Below are 22891 nucleotides of genomic sequence, written 5' to 3'. Positions count from 1 at the left end.
AGCCTCCGCGCAAGTCCTCTCATACCATCCTCCGTCCGATCGTAAACACACAACCGGAAACCATCGTGTGGGGTGGGTATCGTACTCAGCATCAAAATACGACCGAACAACCCACCCGTCTATAGAAGAAGTGTCATCCATACCCAACCAACCCCTTCACATTATCCGGACGAAAAAAAGCAAGTCAACGGTCAGACCCAAGCCCCCAATCTATAAGTGACGCCGAGAAATGCAAGTGAATCAGAAACTTAGAAAGAAACCACGGAGCCAAAGCTCGTTTTCTATAAGCCAGTCGGTCCCATGAGAAATGACCAAATCGAAATCAGTGATTTTCATGATTACATTGTCGTGACAATATGACATTGTCTATGCTTCATCGTCGGAGTCTGGGGGGTGGGGTGTGCCCTAATAGAAGTTGTTAGTACTCGTCTTTCGTAGAGTCGCGGGATTAGAGTAATAGCACGTACCTTAGGGCTATTAAGCCACTCAATATGCCTCAAACGACGCCTAACCTCCCTCTCCTTCAACTGCGCACGGGTCAACTTCTTCTTCTTGCGCGCACGGAACTTCATATCCCCATTCCCTTCCGCTTCAGAGTTGACAGCACTAGCAGCCGCGGACACAGCAGCAGATGAGACGTTAGAGCTAGCAACACTGCTACCGGGACGGCTGGAGTCTTCGAAGCGGTCCATGGAGACAGCGAGGAAGCCCTTCTGCATAACGCGGCCGTCGGCGACGTGCCACTGCTCGGGGCAGAGCGCGCCAACGAACTCTTCGTTATGGGAGATCATAACGACACCACCCTTGTAGTCGCGAATGGCGACGGCGAGACCACCGAGAGAGTCGCGGTCCAAGAAATTGGTCGGTTCGTCGAGGACGAGGAGATGGGGGTTGTTCCACATGGCGCCAGCAAGGACGACCTTGACTTTCTGGCCACCGGAGAGACCGGAGATCTCATTGTGGTTGGCGATTTCGGGGTCCAGACCGACATCCTCGAAGTGCTTGGAAATGACCTTGGGCTCGAGGACACGGAAACCGAGACCTTCACGGGAAGCTTCATGATCGTCGAATTCCTGGATAAGCTTCTGGAAGCCGAGTTTCAGGAGAGTCTCGCGAGAGATCATGGTATTGTACTTGGGAAGCATGTTGACCCATTTCCTGAAAATGTGTTAGCTTTTGTAAGTATTAAACTCTAAAGACAGTTAAGCACTTACACTTCATACTGAAAGCTCTTCTTGTACTTCTGGCGACCAATCAAAGCCTCAATCTTCTTCGCACCTTGTCCATCACCAATGTCAACTGGCGTGTCCATCTGGGCTTTCTCGTCAGCGGACATGACACGAGTCTGCTTCATCAGCACCTCGCGATCATCTCCGTTGGCGTAACGCCATTGCAAATACTGGTTGGGAGTCTTTTCCATGTGCATCTCGACGTGCTCCAGAGCGTGCTGCTTGATGTAGCCGATACGTAGGTTAGGATGCTTCTCAACCTTACCCTCCTGAGGAACGACTTCGCCAGTGAGAATTTTGATGAGAGTAGATTTACCAGCACCATTAGCACCAATGATAGCAGTTCGGGACGACAGCGTAAGCGAACAGCTGACATCGTGGAGAGAAGGCTTCGATGCTCCAGGGTAGGTGTAGGTACAGTTGCTCATGCGTAGGATAGATCGGCTCATCGACTTGACACCAGTAAGAATACCAGGAGGCGGGAATTTGAAAGAGACCTGGGAAGCAGAAAGCGTGTAGTAGCTCTTAGCTTCGGGCTTTTGCCTAACGAAAGCAGCAAGATTGCCCTTGTAGCAAATCAACTTCTTTTGCTCGTAATGGTAGATGTCAGTGCACACATCGTCCAGGAAACCGGAGTCGTGAGAGACGATCAAGCTAGTGATTTCGGTGTGAGACTTGAGATAGTCTTGAAGCCACTTCACGTTTGCAACGTCCAAGTGATTGGTAGGTTCGTCGAGAAGTAGAACATCAGCTCGCATCAACATAGCTCTAGCCAGAGCCAGTTTCATCTTCCAACCGCCGGACAGGGAGCCGACTTTGTGGGATTGTCTGCCTTCAGGACCGGAACTGAAGCCGACTTCTTCGAGAACCGCGATAACGCGATCTTGGCCTTCGGAACTAACATCAGGATCCTTGGAGACGAATTCGAGAATGCTGAGGTCCGCATCTTCGCCCTGGTTGTGCTCTACGAAACAGGTCTTGACTTGATCCTGAGGAGGGAATCCCTCAAGTTTGCCGCCAGCGATACTCCTCATCAACGTTGATTTGCCGGCACCGTTTCGCCCACAGAGACCGTAGCGATGGCCCTTCAGCAGTCTGAGGTTCGTGTGAGAGAGCAAGAGCATACCACCGTATCCGAGAGAGAAAGTTGCGTTGACAATCTCGACTTCGCCATCGTCTTCCTTGACGGGCTGGCCGAACTTGCGATGGTCCTCATCGACGTAGTACTTATGAACAGATTCTGCGACTTTAGCACCAGAATCACCGTTCATCAACGGAGATAGGTAAGGCTCGATGCAAGCCACTATCCGCTGAAGCTGACGCTGGTTGACATCTTCCGCGACCATTTCCGCGATGTAGCCCTTGGCGAGGGCGAGAACCTCTGCATCTCCAGGAAAATTCTGAAGACCTCCGACGGAGTTGATGTGCTTTTCCAGAACCGGCGTGACATCAGCTGGCACCTTTCGGGTGATGGCATCAGCATTGACCTCGTCTTTGATAGCCATGGCATTCTCAATGACATCCAGTGCTCTTCCGGCGATTTCTCGGACTTCAGGAAGAGAAGCGCGGTTGACCACAGACGTGACACCGGGCTTCAGCTTCGGCAAGAAAGCGCGGGCTTCGATGGGATCGTGAACGAGCTTTGTTAAGTTCTCTACGACTACAACTGTCTGCCGCAGAACTTCTTGCGATGTGGAAGGAGTGTTTAGGGATCGCTCGAGAAGAGGTGTAAGCAGCGCAAGGACTGGTGAAGTGACAATAGCCACGAACGTAGTCTGCGATAGAGCGTGGATCGCCTTTTGTTGAGCCTGTGTAGAAGGATTCTCCATCGCTTTAATCAAGATGGGAATTCGGGGCGCAACGTCGTCGTTTTGGAGGAGTGTGGTAAGACCGGTCATGGTTTTCGAGGCCTGCTTTCCGACCTGTTGTATATGATTAGCGACGTCTTGAATCCTAGAATTGATAGATACTGACCTCTGGCTTAAGATCGTGCATTCCGCTTTCCACGATAGGAATGAGACCCTCGAGTTTCTTGCCCATGGACTCGCGGAGAATATCCTTCTCCTTCTCTTCCTCAAAACTTCCCATTCCCATCTTCGCTTTGTCTGCCATGCGACCCAACAGTTCGAAGGCGCCGACAGTACCTTGCCATTTTCCGGACTTCTTGCCCAAGTATTTGGCCAAGACTGGCAGAAGTCCGTCAACTTTGCCCTCGGGTGTAAGGTTATCGAAAAGCGCATCCAAAGCATACGCGGCTGACTCTCGGACAGTAGGAGTCTTATCCGAGAGGGCGTCGAGAGCTAGCGGAACTAGGTACTCTTCTTGCAGCATGAAGACAACCTCACTGAGTTTCTGAGCCCGCGGGAAGCGCTCGAAGAGGGCACCAAGTGCGAACATGGCACCTTCTCTACGAGCCGGGTTCTTCTTATCGCCAGCCGCCTTTTTGATCTCCTCAAGGACGCCATATCCTTTCAGGCCGCGGAAGCCGACCGAATTCTGGAGGAGAGTGGTGAGGGCATAAGAATTGTCGAGAGAGGCTTGCGAGGTCTTGGCCGTGAAAATGGCGGAGAGGACCGACGAGACTTCATCTTGGGTCGGGGGGACAGTGGACGACTCGGCGGATTTGACCACAATAGCTGGGGCCATGGGTGGCGAGTCGAGATGTGGCATCTCCCACAGGTGGGATGCGAAGGAGAGTGAGTGTAGGCTGTATCGGTGTGCGGGCCGCTGGTAAAAGGATTTCGCAGTCTTATCGATAGAAGTCTTTGTGCGAGAAAACAGACGTCTCGTCTATGAGGCGCGGGCGGCGCTCTGAGGATAAGGGTAGTTCTACCGGAGTAAAACCAGATCAGAGCGGCCTGCACTCTCGAGGGGGTAGAGTGGAGATTTTTGTAGGTGGAGGAGAGAAGGGAGAGCCGGAAGGGCGAGAAACGAAACGGTGGAGGGGCTGACTGAGGAAATAATTTTTCTTGGCTTTCCAGGCTTTTGGAGGGTCGCCGTCGCCGCCGCCCAACGCTTGGGGTCCGTCCGGCAGCCACTCAGCCCCTCGGCTTTGCGCTTGTGCGGTCAAGGCTTGCAAATCTAGTTAGACAGCATCATGCAGAGAAAATCCGAACCGATTGATAGTTCACCGGAGGCCTTTGGTGTTAGATTCCGTGTTACTCAGGACTCTTCAATCATTCACAGGACTCGATTTATGCTCTATTATTTTCTGCTTAGATTTGGACTCGAGTTGAGTGACTTGGGAAAGTCGTACAGAATCGGGTAGGGCTGAGAAAAAGCTGTCTGAGGCGGCAAATTCTAGTAGCGGCGCGGGCCGTCACTTCATCTTTTTAGGCTATTGGATGGCTCCTCAACTGTGCAACTGCCCAGAAAGACATGCTTACACTAGATAGTTTGATTCCAGGTGCTATAGAAAGAACATTGTGCTTGAATTTATTTCTATCTGTTGAAGTGAACCTAATGGTGTCGGCTAGAGTTTCATTTGCGAGCAAGCAGGGCTCAGGTTATTAGCACTAATAGTTCAAAATTCTTTACTTGGTATATTGATTGTACAGAAGCACTTCTCATCGCAGTTACATGTGTATAAAATTCAATGACCTGATTTGTGGTATTGTGACTATTACATTCTATGCGTCATATCACGATCTACTCTATACTCCTCCCAAAATATCTGAGGTATATGCAGCCATCATTGCAAGAGTATCCAATCTAGCCTCCATCGCAAACTCCGAATCCAAGTTTCCACCAGAGCGCCTTATATCTAAACAACCTGCTAAAGTAACAAAAGCGCCTGAAGCCCCAAAGCCACCACATCTACTTATAAAACCCCTACATGAACGAATCTCTTCGGCTCCAGCACATTCTCTGCCTCCATCGTCCCCTCTGAGTCCAACGTTCCCTCCGAGTCCCCCTTCGAGTCCTCATCTAAGTCCCCCTCCGAATCCCATTCTGAGTCACCCTCTAGGTCCTCCTCTGAGCTCCTCTCTGAGCCCCCATAGTATCCCTCATCCTCACCCTCCTCCTTAACCTCCACATCCCAATCTCTCAACCCCACCGTCTCTAAACACCTCCTATACTTATCCACCTTCCATCCCACCCCCTTCAACTCCTCCTTCAACTCCTCCGTCTTCGCATCATACGCATCCCGACACGCTGAGCAAAAGGACATATTATCCCTCATTCTGATCCCAAACGCTCTCAGCGTCCCTAGCTGCTTGTGCTCATACGCCGCGTGCTCTTTGTGAAAGAAGCCGCTGAAGGGGCACCCCTTATTCTTGCCATTCGGGCCCTGGCAGCGCAGCGTCATCGTGTGGTCGTAGTGGTCTTGCTCGCAGAAGCAGTAGGTACGCTTTGCGTGGACGATGGCGGGCGGGACGCGGATGAGGATGATGGTTTTGTTGTGCGTTACTTGGACGTGGTGGACGGCGTTGGCCGTGGTGATGGTGTAGCGGGTGATGGCCATTTTGTTGGTTTTGTTGGTTTTTGGAGGTTTGAGTGGTGGTAAAAGGGGTGATGTTACGAGCTGAGTCGTGAGCAGAGTAAAGGGTTTTGTGAGTAGGGTAAAGGGCGTTGAGTAGTTTTTGATGAAGCTTGCAGCGGTTGCGTGGTTGTGCGTGGTTTTGGAGTCAAGTGTGCGAAAATGTAGGTGACTCGATCGCTCGTTTCGTACCAAAGAGCGTGCATCAGAGCGCGGCAAGACCCCGGGCTCTGTATGGCCGTTGGTAGCATGATATTGTGGTCGTGGTGTACCATGGAAACCCAGCATCAGAGCGTTAGGACTTGGCAGCTAGACATCACTGTCTGGAGCAGCCCCGTCGCGAGGACGCTAGCCGGTCAAGAGGCAGCTCGAAATCCACCGTATAATATTTGACATTGCTTCTGGTTCTTTGGGACTACATGGGAGTGCCTCAAGCGGTGGGGAACGAGTGTACATATACTCATGGCCTGTTACTATACCGAGACTCAGCCCACTAAAAATCGTGCATGCAAACAGAGTATAGAAAAATTGATTATTTGGGAAACCCCTCAATGATACGTGAAGGGAGATAGATGACTCCTGAAAGAGAAGACGTGTACTCCGGGATCTGGTAATGTTGTCTGCGGATATCTTGCGCATTACCTAGGAGTCAATAGGAGATCGCTTCGTCATACTGCTCGTAGAAGTTGCAACACCCCGTAGCGCCCCTGACAGAATTTGCGATTACTTTCCAGACCATTACTTTCAGCAGGGGAGATTGAACGACGAGGAAGGAATAACTTGGTTGACAAGGCAAGGCAATGGTCAACGCAGCTTCTACTTCCTCTGTTGACGTTTGACTAAGCCTGCCCGCCCATAAAAGCTCGCCTTCTCCTTTTCTTCTCCTCTTCTTCTTCCTCACCAATCCCCTGCCCCAACTTGTTGTTGCATCGACCAACGTCTCTTACCACACCACCACCACCACACCATCGACCGACCGGCCGGCCGACCGACCGATCGATTCCCGCTCGAGTCGACACCGCTTACCGAGCTCAGCCATGGTCCCGTAGCAGGAGGCCTCATCATGGCAAGGTAAGTGTGCTTTTCATCCCGATCTGAGTCCCCTGCTCAATGCTAACTCGAGCTACCTCAAGGTAACCCCCGTCTTTCCTAACCGATTCCCGTCCGCTCTACATGATGATCCCACGAGGAGGAAAGCTTTTCATCTCTTGAGCCGTGATGGCTATGAAGACAAACTCGATAAATAACCTCTGAACTTTGGACCTTCCCCCCCCCCCCCCCCCAAAAACGTTTTGCACATTTTTTTTTTGCCAGCCTGATCCTGGCGAGAAACAGGTCCAAACCCACTCATGGTGGTTGTCAACCAAGTCACCGAAGCGACGTGAAGCTCAGAGTGACTATCATCGCTTCAAGTAAGTCCCCGAACCATATCGTCATCCTTTGAGGCCATTGCTGACATGCCGTGCCCATCAGATCGATCGATTCGGGCACCATTCTGTCATGGACCTTTGCCATCGACACGACTGAAGCTCAGTTTGATCATCATTGCTTCAAGTGAGTCCTTGAACCGTGCTATCATCTTTCGAGACCATTGCTGACTTGCCGTACTCGTCAGATCGATCGATTTCGCGCACCCGTCTTCGGCATGCCTTTCTCTTGACGCAAGTGAAGCTCAGATTGATCATCATTGCTCCATGTGAGTCTCCGAACGCTGCCTCGAAGTCTCCCGGGCCCTTGCTGACATGACGCGCTCGTAGGGACTGTCGATTCGAACATCGACTTCAATGAACCGCCATCATCCCACGATCTACCGACTCACACGATGCTGCCACCGGATTAAGAGCGGTGGCAGGTACTGGTGGGTGTGTCTGGTGGTGATGGACGGCGATACTGGTCAGGCGGTGGTCGGCATTCTTTCGCTGCAAGTGTATGGACACGGTTGGAGACCTGAGATTGTTGGTCAGTCATAGCAAAAGACAAAAGTGAAATCGAAGATAGTCTCTCCCTCAACTGTTTGGTGCTTTCTCGCGCATCCGTCATTCGTGCATTGACTGAAACCCGCAACTCTCGTGGCCTTGTGCTCTTGTGCTCTCATACTAGCTTTGCGTCTAGGTAAAATCACATTAGCACAAGAGAAAAGAGATGACAGCGGGATTAATGTGTGTGCACAATAAGCTTTTGGCGATAGAGCCGACCCAAGGTCGTCCCCTCGAAGCACCGGGGTCGTATTTGGGAGCGATACGAGCATACGTGGCATAACTCAAGAACAAGCCGGTCGGGCATTGAGTGCCCAATGAATCGTTGTAAAGAGAATGGTCCATGGGCTCTAATTTGCGGTATTCCAGGTTCCATGCGGGTCGCGTTGGAGGACGCCATCAGCCTTCGGATCAGATGTCAGAACAGCGTTTATGAAGAAAATTGCGCAAGCGGCGGGTTAAGAAATATCCTCGAGTTGAATCGTGATTCGCTCTGCCTTGATGCTCCCCGGTACCGAAGCCGTCTGGGTCTCGTTGAACAAGGTGAAGAGTGGAACCGTGATTCGACCCATGCATCGACCCAAGAAAGCGAGGAAGCACTCTTCCCAAAGGCTGAGCCTCTCATTATTTTTCCAATGCCGTCTCAGCATCACACAACGCCTTCCGGACCCGCCTCCACAGCCATCTAGTCCTCCAACACCCCCTTAAGCACAACCTCCCACGGCTTTGCCCCTCTCACGACCTTTAAGCTCTCATCCACCTCTTCAGCCCCAAACTTTCCGCCGTACAGATGTGCAAAGACTCCGGAATTCCCCGCAGCCTCCCACCGCACCTCTCCAGTCCCATTTTCTAGCGTTTGCAGCCTGATCTTCAGCAGCCATAGCTCAGTCGCATCGGCAAAGAAGCGTCCGCATGTGCCTGGAACCTGAGATGCGGTGGAGAGGTGGATGAAGCCGTCGTTGGCGTCGAGGTCGGAGAGGGGGAGGACATCGGGGAGAGGCTTGGGTGGGGCGCTGGGGAGAATTTTGTAGACGTAGGTGGGTAGTGGGTTTGGAGCGGACATTGTGGCTTTTATCAAGGCTGTAGCTTGAGATGTATAGGGAGTAGTCTGTTCAATTGCAGTGAATTGCGAGTAGTTGTCGAAATGAAGGGTGAGTTGCTGGCGTTCCGAGATCGGGAACGCGGGATGCCGTCGAGTACTCTAAACGGCCCAGGCGGTTCTACACATCCACGCTTCACCAGCGGCATCACTGTCATGGTATTCACACGCGCATTGGGCATACTGCATTAGAATGGATACCGCCATGCTGCATTGTCCAGAGCAGTGCTACTAGTAATCACACGTGGGGCGTTTTTTGACGATTTATAATGCATGGCACCATTGCATACATCCCCCCTCCCCTTCGACCCCTCTCTTGACGTGTTAACCTCCCCTCCAGCTTCAAAGCAACGACTACAATGGCTCGAATTCGAATTGGTCTTATTGGTCTCAGCGCTGCCGGTAGCTGGGCGTCTCAAGCTCATCTACCATACCTCAAGGCCAGCGAAAAGTATACCATTGTCGCCCTCTGCAATACCTCGGTTGAATCTGCCAAAGCTGCTATCAAGGCACACGACCTCCCGGCTTCAACGAAAGCCTACGGAGCTTACAAAGACCTTGCGAGTGATTCAGATGTCGACCTAGTGGTGTGCTCGGTCCGAGTGGACCGCCATTATGATGCCATCAAGCCCGCTTTGGAAGCTGGAAAGGATGTCTACTGCGAGTGGCCATTGGGCAAGAATCTAGAAGAGGGACTGGAGCTTGCTGCGCTGGCGAAGAAGAAGGCGGTGCGTACGATGGTGGGTCTGCAGGCGAGGCAGTCTGCGTTGGTGAAGAAGATCAAGGAGATTGTGGACAGTGGGCGCATTGGAAAGGTGCTCAGTGTGTCCTTCGTTGGAGCTGCGCACAATCTTGGAACAGCTGAGATGGAGAAGTACGAGTATCTCAATCATAAGGAGGTTGGTGGAAATCTGGTGACGATTCACTTCTCTCATGGCAAGTTATCCTCCAAGATGGATGCCGTTCCTGTCTCTTGCACCTAAGATTTGAACTAACGCATTCTATTGTTCAGGGTTTTATGGCCTCCTCTACGCTCTCGGCGAGCTGAAGACCTACAGCTCCATCCTAGAAGTGAAGCGTCCCAAAGTCGACCTCCTAGACAAGCAAGTCTCAGACCCCGAAGCTAAAGTCGTTGGCACCACCACCCGTACCTCCCACGATCAAATCCTTATTCAAGGCCATCTCGAATCAGGAGCTCTTCTCTCATACCATCTCCGAGGCGGCAAGGCATTTGCCGGCACTGAGGGCATGCTGTGGCGTATTTACGGCGAAACAGGCGAGATCCAGATCAAAGGTCCCAGTCCTTCTGTGCAGATTGGGAATAACGGCACGAAGATCGAGGTCCAAGATATCTCCACTAGGAAGGTCGAAGAGATTACTCTGGAGCAAGATGAGTGGGACAAGCTTCCGGGTTCTGCTCCTAATGTCGCGCGAATGTACGAAGTCTTTGCGGACAAGAAGACATCTGAGTATCCGGACTGGGAGGAAGCTGTCATTCGTCATAGGCTGGTTGATGAATTGTACCGCGGGGAAGAGGTCCGTACGGAGCGTGTCGCTCACTATCAAAGTTCGAAGAGGAAAAACAGTTTGTGGACAAAGTGAAATAGATACTAATGAGACTGGTTAAGAAGCTAGTTCATGCATGATTTGTGTGAATTTTTACCCGCAGGTTTACTGATTACAGAAAGATTTTATGATATACCACGGCTATTCTAGGTAAGGGCTGTCTTTCCAAATCTGCTTTTCCATGCTATTTCGATTGTGGCATCTACCGACGTTCATGCGATGCGGTCTTGCTTTGGAGAGGAGATGGTTGGATAATGGGCCGAGACTCAGAAGTCCTTGCGTGCTTGGTAAATCTTCGGCACGGGGCTCTTTGTGGCAGACGTTGTCCTTTGAATGAACAGGTCTATAAATACCTCGAATCCTCGAACTTGTGGGATGAATTTGGTGACATTTATCACATGAGTTTTATGTGATGGTTCTTGGCATCGATGAAAGCCGATGTTATCTCTGGCCCCAGCAATTCGCAAACGGCCACATGTGCACCCATGAAGGAATGCCTGCGCCCGCGTCTGTTTCATCTCATCCCACAGATCTGCGAAGGATGCTTACGCTGGACGCACGATGATGGAATTGGCAACCAGGGACAGCGGCGATCATTCCTTTGTCCTTCGGCACATCGGTGCCTTTGAAGCATGAGAAAGCGCTTTCATAAACTCGAGATGGCTTTCAAACCTATGATTGCGGTTCGGCAGCCATTGAAGCATCGATTTTCCCCGCTAACTATTGCGTGTTACTAACGATATCCTAACTCGCAGTTCAGATATGTTTCACAATCTTCCTACCTACCTAAACGTCCTGGCGTACCAATGCCTTTGGATCCCCGAGCCACCGATGACCGAGAAGAATGTCCCCGACCTAGGCGGGAAAGTGCTTCTCGTAACCGGCGGTGATACTAGAATCGGCTACCATTTATGCAGAATACTCTACGCAAGGCACGGGTCCGTCTATCTAACCTCGCAAAACGTCGAGAGAGGCGAAGCTGCCATTAAGAGAATTAAAGCCGCCCACCCTGCGTCACTGGGTCGTATACATGGTCTATACCTTGACCTCGGGGATCTAACATCCATCAAAGCCTCCGTAAAAGCCCTCACCGACCGCGAATCCCGCTTAGATGTCCTCTGGAACAATGCGGACGTGATGACGCCGTCGGTGGGAAGTCAGACGAAGCAAGGGCATGAAATGCAGTTGGGCATGAATTGTCTCGGGCCCTACTTGCTGACCGAGCTTCTGAAGCCGTTAGTTATTGCAGAAAACAGCCGCGATAGCCCCTCTGTACACCGTGCGCGTCCTATGGGCCGGTGCGTCTTCTATCGTCTTCTTCGCGCCGACCGGGGGCGTGGAAATGGACGAAGGCACCGATGGCAACGGCAAAGACGCGAAACCAGTGCCACAGTGGAGTCAGCTCCAAAACTACGCCCAGAGCAAAGCCGGCAACCTCTTCCTGGCACACGGGCTTGCGAAGGAGGTGGAGGGCAGTGGGATTGTTAGCGTGGTAAGTCTTACTCGTCCCACGTACGCCCCCAATAGAGGCGCTTTTATTGGTGCTAACGAATTCATCGATTGCAGTGTTTTAATCCTGGCAACTGCTTCACCGAATCAGGGTGGCATATGAGCGGATCGGAGCTCCTGCAGCGCCTTATCCTGTACACTCCCGAAAAAGGCGCCTACACTGAACTGTATTGTGGTCTCTCGCCCGAACTGACGGCCTGGCACAATGGAAAATACTTTGCGCCTTGGGGATGTATGTCTCGCACGAGGAGGGATATTGACGATGCTCTCAAAATTAGGGAATACGATGGTAAAAATAACATTGGCAAGGGAGATGCTGGCAAACCCGTTGCTGGTCAAAAAGAAGCTAGCAAAAGCGACGCAGCTAGCGTTACTAACAAAAAGGATGATGCTGGTAAAGGAAAGGGCGCTGTTAAAAAAAAGGCGCCTGTCGCAAACGTCCAAAGAGACGCCGCGGATGAGTTTGTGGAATATTGCAGACGAGAGACGGCAGCTTACCTCTGATAAGGCCAAATCGGGCAGCGGTAGCCGCTGGCCAGCACGTCGACATCATGGCATTCATGGGGTTTCGCATGTTTAATATAAGGAGTTCTGGAATGGCGTCACTCCACGTGTGTACCGTTTGAAATGCTGGACCCAGCGCACACGCAGCACTGTTCGTATGGAGAGCGAGCACGCAGCACATGCCGATCCCAGGCATTCGATCGCGATGCCGCCCTGTCATATGCAGATGCGGGCCAGCGCGTCGCCCACCGCTGCGGTTCCACCACGGAGCAACTCCTTCCAGCCCTGCACTTGGAAATGGGTCCAACTCAGTGGCATGGTAGCGAAGATCGCTCTCAGCCACACATATCATATGCCGCCTATCAATCGCTGGCGAAACGCTTGGGGAATGTTGAAGTGGGATCAGCCTTGCGGGACAGACAGCTTTCCCCCTTCGGATGGCCCAAGCAGCTTCCATGACAGCATCTCCCTTTCGTTCCGGGCGGCCTGAAGACTCAGCTTCGCCCTCGTCCCAAGGGCTGCCGCATAGCCACGATAGCCCGGCTGAGCGGGGTTCCAGAGGAATCAGCAGACTCCAGCGTACGAGTGCTAGAGCGTTCGAACTGTCAGAGCCGAGAGCAGGCCAAGATTGTTGCGTGGCGACGCCTCCGCTCCATCCGGTAGCTATGCAGCACAGTGAATGTGATTGGGCTGGGGACGAAACGCTAGCGGGAAGCAGCATGATGGATTGGCGAACACCTTGGCTGATCGGCCGCGCTTCCCCCTGAGCATCCGGGCTGGTGAATCACTGCTGAAAACAAGGCCGCGCGTGGGCCACCAAAAGCATGGGCAAGCTTGCCTAGAGAACGTCATGTGAAATGCGAGTTGCTATTTTCGGTTGCACCGGGCATGCTAGAAACATGTTTCCCCGCCCAGCAGGCGAACTTCTTCCTGCTGCCTCCAGCTCTCTCACCTATTCTTTACGCCGCCAACTCGCTTTGCTGTCTTTACTGGTGCCCATCCGTTCTCGCGCTCTCTACCCTCAGAAATGAACCTTAACTATTAACCATATTGGTCCTCATGTGACATTCTCATCTGCGAAGCCAAGGATGAACATGCACCAGCCTGAGGCAACCCTCTCGCTGACACCACCGCGACCGACCTTCAACAGGCAACGAAGCAATTCTCTACCTTTTACCGAGCCACTACAATGCACCGCAACAGAGGCAGCTATAATGTTTGCTGCCGAGCGAGCTGTTCTCAACCGACGACAAGCTCCATCTAAAGATGCGACCGAGAGGAGGAGGCCGCTATCAGCCCGCGATCCCAGGAGGAATCAGCAAGATAATATTAGACACTCAAGACGACGACCACTATCCAAAGATGCACACAGGGATATATCAAGTGGGGAAGAGAGCGACAGCGACGATATAGAAAACGTACCAGATCATTGGCAGCGCCAAGCCCCACGACGACTTAATACATCCACTATCAAAGAAAACAAGATTGAATCAGCACCTGCAACTACTACCCTAGGACGTTCGAATACCAGTCCAACAGCCATGTACTCCGCCGGCCTTGCCAAGTTTATCCAGGGCCGTCTGGTCTCGTTGAACTCACCGCCCGGTGGTCAACCGATCCCAAATCCTCGCTCATGTCCCAACCTCTCCCAAGTCCCAAGGAAGTCTCGCTCTCAACCAGACGAGCGTCGTCATATCGATAATTCGGGCTTCATTAGACCACCGGTGTTGAGAAGCAGCTTCTCCGCCTGGAGCACACCGGGAGACAGTTCTGCTTTCGAGGAAGATGAGGAAGATATTCCCCAAACAAGCGACACGGAGAAGCCGAAGCCGTATGGCCTTGCAAAGACCTCGACGAACACGTCGACGCCGTCAATTTTAGACTTCTATCAGACGTCAGCGGCCGGGTCATCTTTTTTGCTCCCCGATACACCCGCCGACCAGGCCGATCATGACGACGAGGCAGATGACTACCTGTCTTCCCCCGCCCCTTCAACCATCAAGCACTGCCCCATTTCTCGATCGGCTTCAATATGTACCACGTCCACCCACGCGTCCTCAAATCAAGCAGAAGAGCCTCAGCCTCGCCAAACTCCAGGCTCCGCGTCCACATTCAACCTCACTATCCCAGAGAAGCGCAAATCCTACTTCGCCGCTGTCCAATCGCCCTTTAAGACTCTCATGGCCATCTCGCCCTACGAAGGCCAAGCGTTGACCAGCGTCTACGACATGCAAGTTCACGGTTCGAAGCGGATTGTCACTGAGGGAATGTCGTTTGAGATGTTTAATGATCTGAAGATGTCACCGCGGCACTCGAGGGTTATGGCGACTCCAATCTGACACCCCGTCACTATTTTCCTTGCATATATTATCCTCCTTTCTATCCCTGGGGCGAGCTTACCAAGAATGCCGGCCGTTCTCGGAAGTAGAACTCTATTCACTATCTTCATTTCGTTTGTTAAGTAGTTCCTTGTAATTTCTTCTGTACATTTACCACGCCTTCTGAAATTGCTATCTACAAGCGAAGGCGAATGTTTTGGGTTGGGTTTGAAATGGATTATGAAATCAAAATAGACTTGGCAAAAGGCGTCTATCGGGAGAAAACGGTATATCCACTCGGCGGGTGGCTTTCTGGTGTTGTAGTTGTGGCTTGCTAGAGTACACGACGAAATAGGGATATCTGAATACAAAACTTGAGAGAAAATTCGTAACAGCAAATCGAGAAGACGTCAAGCAACAAGTAGTAACTAGGCTAAACCACGAAACAGACATTAGTGAACATAGATCTTCGCAAGGAATCTCATAGAACCGCTGAAAATATGAAGTCATTGAATAGTTAACGGTTGATTCGGTTAAGTCGGTTGATACGGGCATTCACTGTAGGGCTAACCCCGCACTGTTCTACGCTTTTCTTAAACAAGGAAGAACCGAGGCGAGTCACCTAGCTTAACTTCAACTTCAACTCTTTCTTCAAACATCAATTCCATCTCATTTCTTATTCTTTCTCTATATCTTTAGGCTCGTGTTGGATACTTTCCTCTCCCCTCGATTAAATCGTAGTCACAAGCGTTCTTCAAAAATCTCAATTGGCCTCTCCTATTCTACACCACCACTCATCCAGGTCATCAAGATCAACTGCAATACCATCATCCCCCAGCATTCCAACAATCAACAATGTTTTCCTCAAAGCCATCATCAATCAACCAACCCTACACCACCCCCGACCCAAAAGCTCCAACCCAATACCAACGCACCATCTACTCCGCTCTGCGCGCCCCCACCATCTCCACCAAGCCCTCAGAATGGGAAGCCCGCGCCCGCGCCATCCTTCCACTACCAAACTTCAAATACGTCTTCGGCGCCGCCAGCTCCGGCGACACCCACCGCGAGAACACCGAAGCCTTCAAGCGCTACCGCCTGCGCCCGTCCATGTTCGTCAACGCCACCCGGCGCGACCTTTCCGTGGAGCTATTCGGAACGACGTACCCCGGGCCCCTGATCATAGGGCCGGTGGGTGTGCAAGAGATCATGCATCCCCACGCTGAAGAAGCTACGGCGCGCGCGTGCAGGGCGTTGAAGATCCCGATGGTGTTGTCGAGTGCGGCGACGCGGTCGATTGAGCGGGTGGCGGCGGCGAATGGGGACGGCGAGAGGTGGTTCCAGCTTTACTGGCCGAGGCCGCAGGCGGAGGAGGTCACGGTTAGCTTACTAAATCGCGCGAAAGCAGAGGGGTATAAGGTTTTGGTTGTGACGTTGGATACGTTTAACCTCGCGTGGCGCCCTGAGGACCTGGATGCGAGTTATTTGCCATTTATTTATGGGCAGGGGTGCGAAGTCGGCCTCTCAGATCCTGTATTCAACGCACGCTATGAGGAGGAGCTAGCACGGGAGAAAGCGGAGAAAGGCTTTACGACGCGACTAGGAGAGGCATTGGAGACGATTCGACGTCCTGGGTCTATTTCCGGCGCCGCGAAGGTGGTCGCGAATGCGGCGACGATGAAGAAGGCGCAGGCGTGGATGAGTATCCTCAACTCTGGGACGTATCGCGAGTGGAAGCATCTCGAGATTCTTAAGAAGTACTGGGATGGCCCGATTGTGTTGAAGGGAATTCAGACGGTTGAGGATGCCCAAAAGGCCGTTGAGTATGGTATGGACGGCTTCGTCGTTTCCAACCATGGCGGACGGCAGCTGGATGGCGCGATTGCGTCTCTAGATGCCCTTGCGGAGATTGCTGGGGATGAGACAGTGAAGAGATCGGGGATTACAGTGCTGTTCGATAGTGGGATTCGGACGGGGAGCGATGTGCTCAAGGCGATAGCGCTAGGGGCGAAGGCGGTGATGGTGGGGCGACCGTTCATGTATGGGTTGGCTATTGATGGGGAGGAGGGGGTGAAGCATGTGCTTAGGTGTATTGCGGCGGACACGGATAACATGTTAGGGAATATGGGAAAGAAGAGTCTTGGGGAGCTAAGTCGGAACGATTTGAGGGTTTTGGGGCAGCCGGCGAAGCTGTGAGGGGGCGAGGTCATCAATCTGCAAAAAAGTCATCACATTTTAAGGAGCATTTTATTTTCAACGTTTGATATCTTGCATTTCATACCATTTATTTCGAGAAAATATAATTAGCTTTCCATCATTCTGTCATCTTCAGTCCATTCTTCCACCTTCTCTCCCCTTTCACCAACCTCTACTTCTTCGTCGGAGTCAACTTATGACTTTGGGGCCGGGTTTTCAGTGTTACTTATCTGGATTAAGCGGGAAGGTGCTCGTTCATACCCGTCACAAGGAGATTGGCTTGGGATATGAGATCTACGCGTTCTATATCCGTACACGCAAAACACCCGCAATGCAAGGTCCTCCGATTAGCTCCGTGTAAGCATCCAAAGTCTGAATATAATGAAAGAAATGGGAACCGGATACAGGCATCCGTAAGAAACCGGGGAGTGTATTATGAGAAGGAAGGAAATAACAAAAAGCGGGTAGGCTGGGGTATCACGGAAACACTAATATGAAAATCTTAGAAGCACATTATGCTATCTCTCGAAATGAGAGATTAAGAAAGAGTGCATGAAAAAGGAACACAGGTATGACATCTGAATGGTGTCACCTCCTCTGAACCCCCTGGCTAGCCGTCCCAGCCGCCCTCTCCGCTACCTTCTTCGCTTGCTCCGCCTCCTCCTTTTCCGCTTCCCTCTGCGCCCTCGTCTCGGCAATATACTTCCAGTACGCCTCCTGCCTCTTCTTCTCCGTCTCTGGACCCGTCGCTCCATTTTTCGCTACTATGCCCTTCATAATAGTGTTGATGGATGTGCAATTCTGGCAAGAGGACCCTAAGTCATGTCTCCTTCGTGATTTGGCCCGCCGGACAGTGTTTGCATGGTTTTTTCCAGTCGAAGTTATCCTCGAAGGTGCGTAAGAGGCAGTATGTAAAACCGTCTTTGCAAAGGAACGTCGGGCTAGGCAGCTGTATAGTGTGGCCACATGTGCCTACGTAACGCTTGGTTGCGCAGACTTTTGTGGTGATCCTGGACTTATTGGACCGGAGGTCCCGATGTGTGCGGTACCTTTGGCGGTATAGACGGAGGTTTCGTCATTTGGAATGACTTTCGGAGTTTGAGAATTGAAAGTTGTTGATTGAAGGCTTTGATGGATCTTCTAAGTTCTGGTCGAAGTGGAAGCGGCAAGAGAGTTGGTCGTGAGAGGTATAGAAAGATTCTGTGTCTGATTGTTCGGCTGATGATGGAGTACGTTTTGTGGATTCGAGTCGTTGAAGAAGTCCTATCCTTTTAGATTTATCTTCATATACTCCACAGCCCCCTACGCTTTGGCCTACCGATAAGTCTCTATATCAACTCGGAAGTCATGCAGATTCGCGTTTGTTTGCAGCACTGAGTCTTCGGACCGCGTAGTGTTCGATATAAGGTTAAAACAACGGCTATGAGCAATCTTTCGGACTCTTTAAGGAGCATGGATGTCTAGGAACAAGGAGCTGTATGCCCTATACGTGATATATTGGATGATGATGATGATGACGATGATGATGATAGAGAAGAGAGAGAGGTCTGGAGGAAGGTGAGCTATATACAAGAGGTACTGTACGCCTGCCGTAGCCCTCGCCGCTACTCCCTGACAATGGAGCCTTCAACACCGTAGAGATGGCTCGCCACTCTCACTCATGACCACTGAGTCTTCATCGTTGTCTGCCGTTGGTTTATGAAAGTGCTGTCGAACACCACATGCGAAACACTCACCATTTACACTGGCACAGATGTTCGCCGAGGCCTGAGCCTAGTGGCCTCGGAAATAGTCTATAATTCAACAAAGAGATGGACCTATGATACATATACTCCCAGATTATTAAGAGACTGATTTAAGGAAAGAGGCAGGGGTAGGGGAAAGGGAATGTGGTTTCATGGAACGCTGATTGAAAACACATCGGAGACATCTAGTAAGGGAATAAAAGAAAGAACCAGATAATGAAACCCAGGTATAAGGTCCAGAGGCACCTACTTCCGTCTATCCATCCATCTGAGCCGCCGCAACGGCTCTACTAGCCCCGGTCCTATCTAACCAGCTGCAACGGCTCCACTAGCCCCAGCCCCGGCATCACCACCAGACGCTTCTCCCTTCTTGCGCGATTCCTGTTTCTTGCGCTTTTGCTGCTTCTTGCGCCGAATGATTCTCGCTGTCTCGTCGTCTGAAATCTTTTGAAACTTCGCTCGTTGCTTTTCATGGCTACACGGCCTATCCTTTTCTGGCTCTATCTCTGCACACGGGCAGCTCACTCCATCGTCCCCACAATTCAGAGACTGCCTTCTATCTTCCCCATCCTTGTATTCATTCGCATAGGCGTAGCATTTAATATCCTGGCCGCACTTGCCCTGCCTGTGGTCGAAAAAGGAGACCTTGTCTTCCCGCCAATCCACGTATTTCTGGCAGCGGATGATGCGATCTTCGAGGTATTTCCTGCAGCCGCAGGCGAATGTGCGGGTTTTGATCGTGCATCTCTCGGGAATCTCAAATTCTTGTGTGTTGGTGTTGAAGAGTTTCCTGGAGTCCGTGGGGTCGGAGAGGATGGCCCAGGAGCCGGATGTGCCGCGCCACTGTTGAGCTGTGGGGATGGACATTGGGACTTGGCTTCCGTTAGCCAGTACACTCAAGTAGTAGCCTCATTTCTTACTCATGCTTGAGCGATTAGGTTGGCTTGTTTCACGTTGTTGGAAGAGAACTTCGGGGGTTCAGAGGATGTTGGTATTTGTATAGCTTGAGCTCGTTCGTAGGAATTTGAGTGTTCTGAATTCGAGGTTGGTAAGGAGTAGTTCTCCCTTCCAAACTTATCTTTATATACTCCATAGCCCCCCACGCTTTTGCCTATCGATGACTCCCTATATTGGCTCAAATGTCTTGGAGTTTCGCGTTTGTTTGCGGTACTGAGTCTTCAGGGGCGTGTAATGTGTAGTAGATGGTCTAATCCCTCATTCATGACTGTTGCAGTCTTGCGCTTTTTTACAGCGCTGAGTCTTGAGGTGCGTGTAGTGTTCAGCATAAGGTCAAAGCAATGGGCTATGAGCAGTCTCTCGGAGTCCTGAAGGACTACAAAAGCCCTTGATTCTATGAAGATGGTTCAATTCACTCACTCGTGACCACTGCAGTTTCAGTTTTGAGTGCCGTGCTGAGTCGTTGGGAGAGGGAAATGGTCGATAGGAGGTCGAGGCGTGGCTCACGAGAACATGGAAATCGACTCATCACGAAAATTGGAGTCGAAATGTGGCACGTGGCATTGATTTTCCCTATTTTCCACATATTGAAGACGATTAATATTCATAACAACGAAAAAAAGGTTTACATCGAGGCATACTGTGGTCAAGTGCCCCTGGTCAAGCTGTGAAGTCAAGTTTAAAACCGCCCCCTCCCCGCCCCTTCCATCAGCTCCCTACCTCTTCACCGGCGTCAACTTACACCAAAGAGGCGGCTTGTCCCACGTGTTAAAGGCCTTCACATGCTGCAAGTTATCCGTCGGATCCCAGAGATCAAACGCACCTGGCGTTCCAATATCCGCCCTTTCGATGTCGAAATGCCACAACAAGCTCGCCAATATCAACCTCAGTTCCATATAGCTTAGATGCCGTCCGATGCACCCCCTCGGCCCCAGCGAGAAAGGTTGACTAGCCTCCTTCAGGTCCTTGTCGAAAGCTTCGTTCTCCCCACTCAACCATCTCTCCGGTATATACTCCTCCGGCCGCACCCAATTGCGCTCCGAGTGTGTCGCCGCCCAGGAGTGCACAGAAACTGTCGTCCCGCCCGCAATCCACTCTCCCGCAATGGTGTCACCGCTCTTCGGTACCGTACGCGTGAGGCCAGTGGGGATGGAGGGGAAGATGCGGAGGCCCTCTTCGATACAAGCCTGCATGTACGGCATCGCCTGGAGATCCAGGAAGTTGATGTCCGTGACTTTAGGGAAGGTGGTACGGATCTCCTCTGTAAGACGCTTGTAAGTGTGGGGAGTGCGCATAAGCCACATAGTCATGCCGGCGAGGAAGGAAGCGGTAGTTTCGGAGCCGGCAACGATGAAGAGGGCGCTGTTGAGCATGATCTCAGCTTCGCTGACAGAGCCTTTTTCGTTCTGCCGCAGGATGTAGTATAGGAAGTCACGGTGCTCGCGGCGTAGGCCTTGGTCGAGGCGTCTGAGGGTTATCAACATGAATTGGTCTCTAATGGAAGTATTCGGGGCGAGGAGCTTACTTTTGGACCTTTTCCATGCTGAGTTTGAGATGGAGGAACCGTTTCTCCTTTAAATGTTTCGGGATGAATATCTTGCACGCCTTCTGCCAAATGCTTCCCGTCGCGAACATTCTCCGTGTGCTCTGCTCGAAAGCGCCAGCCTTGATGGTCTCGGTGATTAGTCCGACCCATGCATGCTCTTTTCCGTCACGCAGACACCCGAAAGGCTCGCCGAATGCCATGTCGCCGATGATGTCAAAGGTGGTCCAGTTATACCAGTTGCACATGTCTAGTTTTTTGCCTGAAGCGGCATAAGGCGTGAGGCGCTCGATGAAAAGGTCGACATAGCCGCGGATTATGGACTCTTGTTCGAGGAGGGCTTTCTGAGAGAAGGCATGAGAGAGAGAGCGGCGTTGGCGGGCGTGCTCGTCGTCTCCGGCCATGGTCAAAGTGGAGGCGCCTTTGATTTCTTGAACGGAACCGACATGGATGGGATCCTGTTGAGGTCTATTAGCCTTTAGAGGTCGGTGGCCCTTCTGTGTCAACGTACCTTATGGAATTGAGGGTGGCCTTGTCGGTGGCCGTAGATGTCTTTCCATGCTTGGGGATCAGTGAACACGAGCTCGCTCGGCATCAACCGAACGATAGGGCCTATGAAGGTCAGACACTAAGAAAGTGTATTCGAGCTTTATATCTAACCATATTTATCATGAAGCTTCTTGACAATGAACGGCCATCGTCCCTTGTGGAGGCCAAGAATGGGATAGATCTAGCAAGTCTCGCGATCAGCATTACTCATCTCGACCGAAGCACACCGTTTTCTGAGCGACTTACAGGGGAGATCTTGCAAATGAGAGGGCCGGGGAAACGGGCGAGAGGGTGAAAATACACATTGTAGATACACCTCCAAATTGTGTAGAAAATGACCTGAATCGCACATTAGTATTTCATCTAATCTATCCAAGACAACAGAACGCACAGCAGCAAACGATCCAGCAGCCGTCCATTGCACAGATTGGTAGACCGTCGCGCTTAAAGGCGCAACATCTGGTGAAAGCACACCCATGGTGGAATTAATCTGAAGGAAGGGAAATTGACAATTGAAAGGTATGAATGGGTATCTCGAGTTAGAGCAATACCTTTGTAGTAAGAGGCTCTATTTAAAGTTGTCAAGTCGGATATCTCGAATGTTATAGGATTGCCGTATACGCGGGGCCCCGCGGTGGGGTCTGGATCTCAGGAGCATGACACCCGCACGGTCGAGGCTTTCCGGCCAGCGGGTACTGAATCATTAGCTTTCATGGGGAAGGATACGCTGATGTCTGCGTGGGTGTGATTGGACCGTGCTTTTGTCTGGGGAAAGTGGAGGATGGGGTCTCCGCAATCCGCACAATGATTTCCGGGGTTACGGAGCGGGGAAATGATTTCCCAGGGCCATCGTCACTTCTTCCATGCTTCCTACCCTTGTAGCTAGGATGGAAGACAACAATAAATGGTGCAGGACGGTAAGGCTTGAGAGATGGTGCTTGAGTTCGAGTCTTTGAAGTGTGTTTTCTGGTGACATGAGCTTGGGAAAAGTCGGTGAATGTCCACATGCTTTCAATTCACATGTTTTTCAATGCATCCATGACTCAGGGATAACCACCATCTAGCCAACAAGCCGAGCTTAATGCTTTATACGATCAGATCGGAGCGAATCACAGTTCTAGATACATGCATGTACAGCACACAGTCCCAGGAGCCCTTTTCCGCGCGTCTTAGTCTCGTGTCTAGCAGTGCTTAACTCCCTTGGCCTCATGACCGCCTCT

At 51.5% G+C, this 22891-nt stretch overlaps 9 protein-coding genes across 9 annotated transcripts; 4 read left to right on the top strand and 5 right to left on the bottom strand.

Moving 5' to 3' along the window:
* Positions 1–366: 366 nt before the first annotated feature.
* On the bottom strand, positions 367–3875 carry BDZ99DRAFT_525947 (uncharacterized protein; the record flags this gene model as incomplete). Its single annotated transcript, XM_033726081.1, has 4 exons — positions 367–405; positions 468–1158; positions 1215–3151; positions 3204–3875. The coding sequence occupies 4 exons, from the start codon at positions 3873–3875 to the stop codon at positions 367–369; spliced, it is 3339 nt and encodes a 1112-aa protein (XP_033571324.1).
* A 1174-nt stretch (positions 3876–5049) lies between these two features.
* BDZ99DRAFT_481491 (uncharacterized protein) lies at positions 5050–5694 on the bottom strand (the record flags this gene model as incomplete). The annotated part of the gene is made up of 1 exon (XM_033722425.1): positions 5050–5694. The coding sequence occupies one exon, from the start codon at positions 5692–5694 to the stop codon at positions 5050–5052; it is 645 nt and encodes a 214-aa protein (XP_033571323.1).
* A 2730-nt stretch (positions 5695–8424) lies between these two features.
* Positions 8425–8748, bottom strand: BDZ99DRAFT_350252 (uncharacterized protein; the record flags this gene model as incomplete). The annotated part of the gene is made up of 1 exon (XM_033714498.1): positions 8425–8748. A coding segment is annotated over one exon (324 nt), but the record flags the coding sequence as incomplete, so codon positions are not given.
* A 327-nt stretch (positions 8749–9075) lies between these two features.
* On the top strand, positions 9076–10695 carry BDZ99DRAFT_467635 (NAD-P-binding protein). Its single transcript, XM_033721061.1, has 2 exons — positions 9076–9720; positions 9797–10695. The coding sequence occupies exons 1-2, from the start codon at positions 9144–9146 to the stop codon at positions 10384–10386; spliced, it is 1167 nt and encodes a 388-aa protein (XP_033571321.1). The 5' UTR covers positions 9076–9143; the 3' UTR covers positions 10387–10695.
* A 417-nt stretch (positions 10696–11112) lies between these two features.
* On the top strand, positions 11113–12410 carry BDZ99DRAFT_502747 (NAD(P)-binding protein; the record flags this gene model as incomplete). The annotated part of the gene is made up of 3 exons (XM_033723916.1): positions 11113–11499; positions 11591–11842; positions 11917–12410. The coding sequence occupies 3 exons, from the start codon at positions 11113–11115 to the stop codon at positions 12361–12363; spliced, it is 1086 nt and encodes a 361-aa protein (XP_033571320.1). The 3' UTR covers positions 12364–12410.
* Positions 12411–13451: 1041 nt separating this feature from the next.
* On the top strand, positions 13452–14702 carry BDZ99DRAFT_525942 (uncharacterized protein; the record flags this gene model as incomplete). The annotated part of the gene is made up of 1 exon (XM_033726080.1): positions 13452–14702. One exon carries the CDS (start codon positions 13452–13454, stop codon positions 14700–14702), a length of 1251 nt encoding a protein of 416 aa, XP_033571319.1.
* A 682-nt stretch (positions 14703–15384) lies between these two features.
* BDZ99DRAFT_467632 (FMN-dependent alpha-hydroxy acid dehydrogenase-like protein) lies at positions 15385–17321 on the top strand. Its single transcript, XM_033721060.1, has one exon. It carries the CDS (start codon positions 15537–15539, stop codon positions 16875–16877), a length of 1341 nt encoding a protein of 446 aa, XP_033571318.1. The 5' UTR covers positions 15385–15536; the 3' UTR covers positions 16878–17321.
* A 1607-nt stretch (positions 17322–18928) lies between these two features.
* Positions 18929–19489, bottom strand: BDZ99DRAFT_481485 (uncharacterized protein; the record flags this gene model as incomplete). Its single annotated transcript, XM_033722424.1, has 1 exon — positions 18929–19489. One exon carries the CDS (start codon positions 19487–19489, stop codon positions 18929–18931), a length of 561 nt encoding a protein of 186 aa, XP_033571317.1.
* A 730-nt stretch (positions 19490–20219) lies between these two features.
* BDZ99DRAFT_575574 (averantin oxidoreductase) lies at positions 20220–22149 on the bottom strand (the record flags this gene model as incomplete). The annotated part of the gene is made up of 6 exons (XM_033728486.1): positions 20220–21046; positions 21105–21580; positions 21634–21734; positions 21783–21852; positions 21918–22010; positions 22063–22149. The coding sequence occupies 6 exons, from the start codon at positions 22147–22149 to the stop codon at positions 20296–20298; spliced, it is 1578 nt and encodes a 525-aa protein (XP_033571316.1). The 3' UTR covers positions 20220–20295.
* Between the last annotated feature and the right edge of the window lie 742 nt (positions 22150–22891).

The sequence above is a fragment of the Mytilinidion resinicola genome, assembly GCF_010093595.1.
Source record: "Mytilinidion resinicola strain CBS 304.34 unplaced genomic scaffold BDZ99scaffold_23, whole genome shotgun sequence".
Lineage (NCBI taxonomy): Eukaryota > Fungi > Ascomycota > Dothideomycetes > Mytilinidiales > Mytilinidiaceae > Mytilinidion > Mytilinidion resinicola.
Note: the sequence above shows the minus strand (reverse complement) of the source record. Positions and strands in the feature narration are given on the sequence as shown.

Excerpts from the sequence above, each read along its gene's own strand:
- BDZ99DRAFT_467635 (XM_033721061.1), top strand. The coding sequence starts at position 9,144 with ATGGCTCGAATTCGAATTGGTCTTATTGGTCTCAGCGCTGCCGGTAGC. Across the intron at positions 9,721-9,796 it reads GACGATTCACTTCTCTCATG|GGTTTTATGGCCTCCTCTAC; the intron begins GCAAGTTATCCT and ends TCTATTGTTCAG.
- BDZ99DRAFT_467632 (XM_033721060.1), top strand. The coding sequence starts at position 15,537 with ATGTTTTCCTCAAAGCCATCATCAATCAACCAACCCTACACCACCCCC.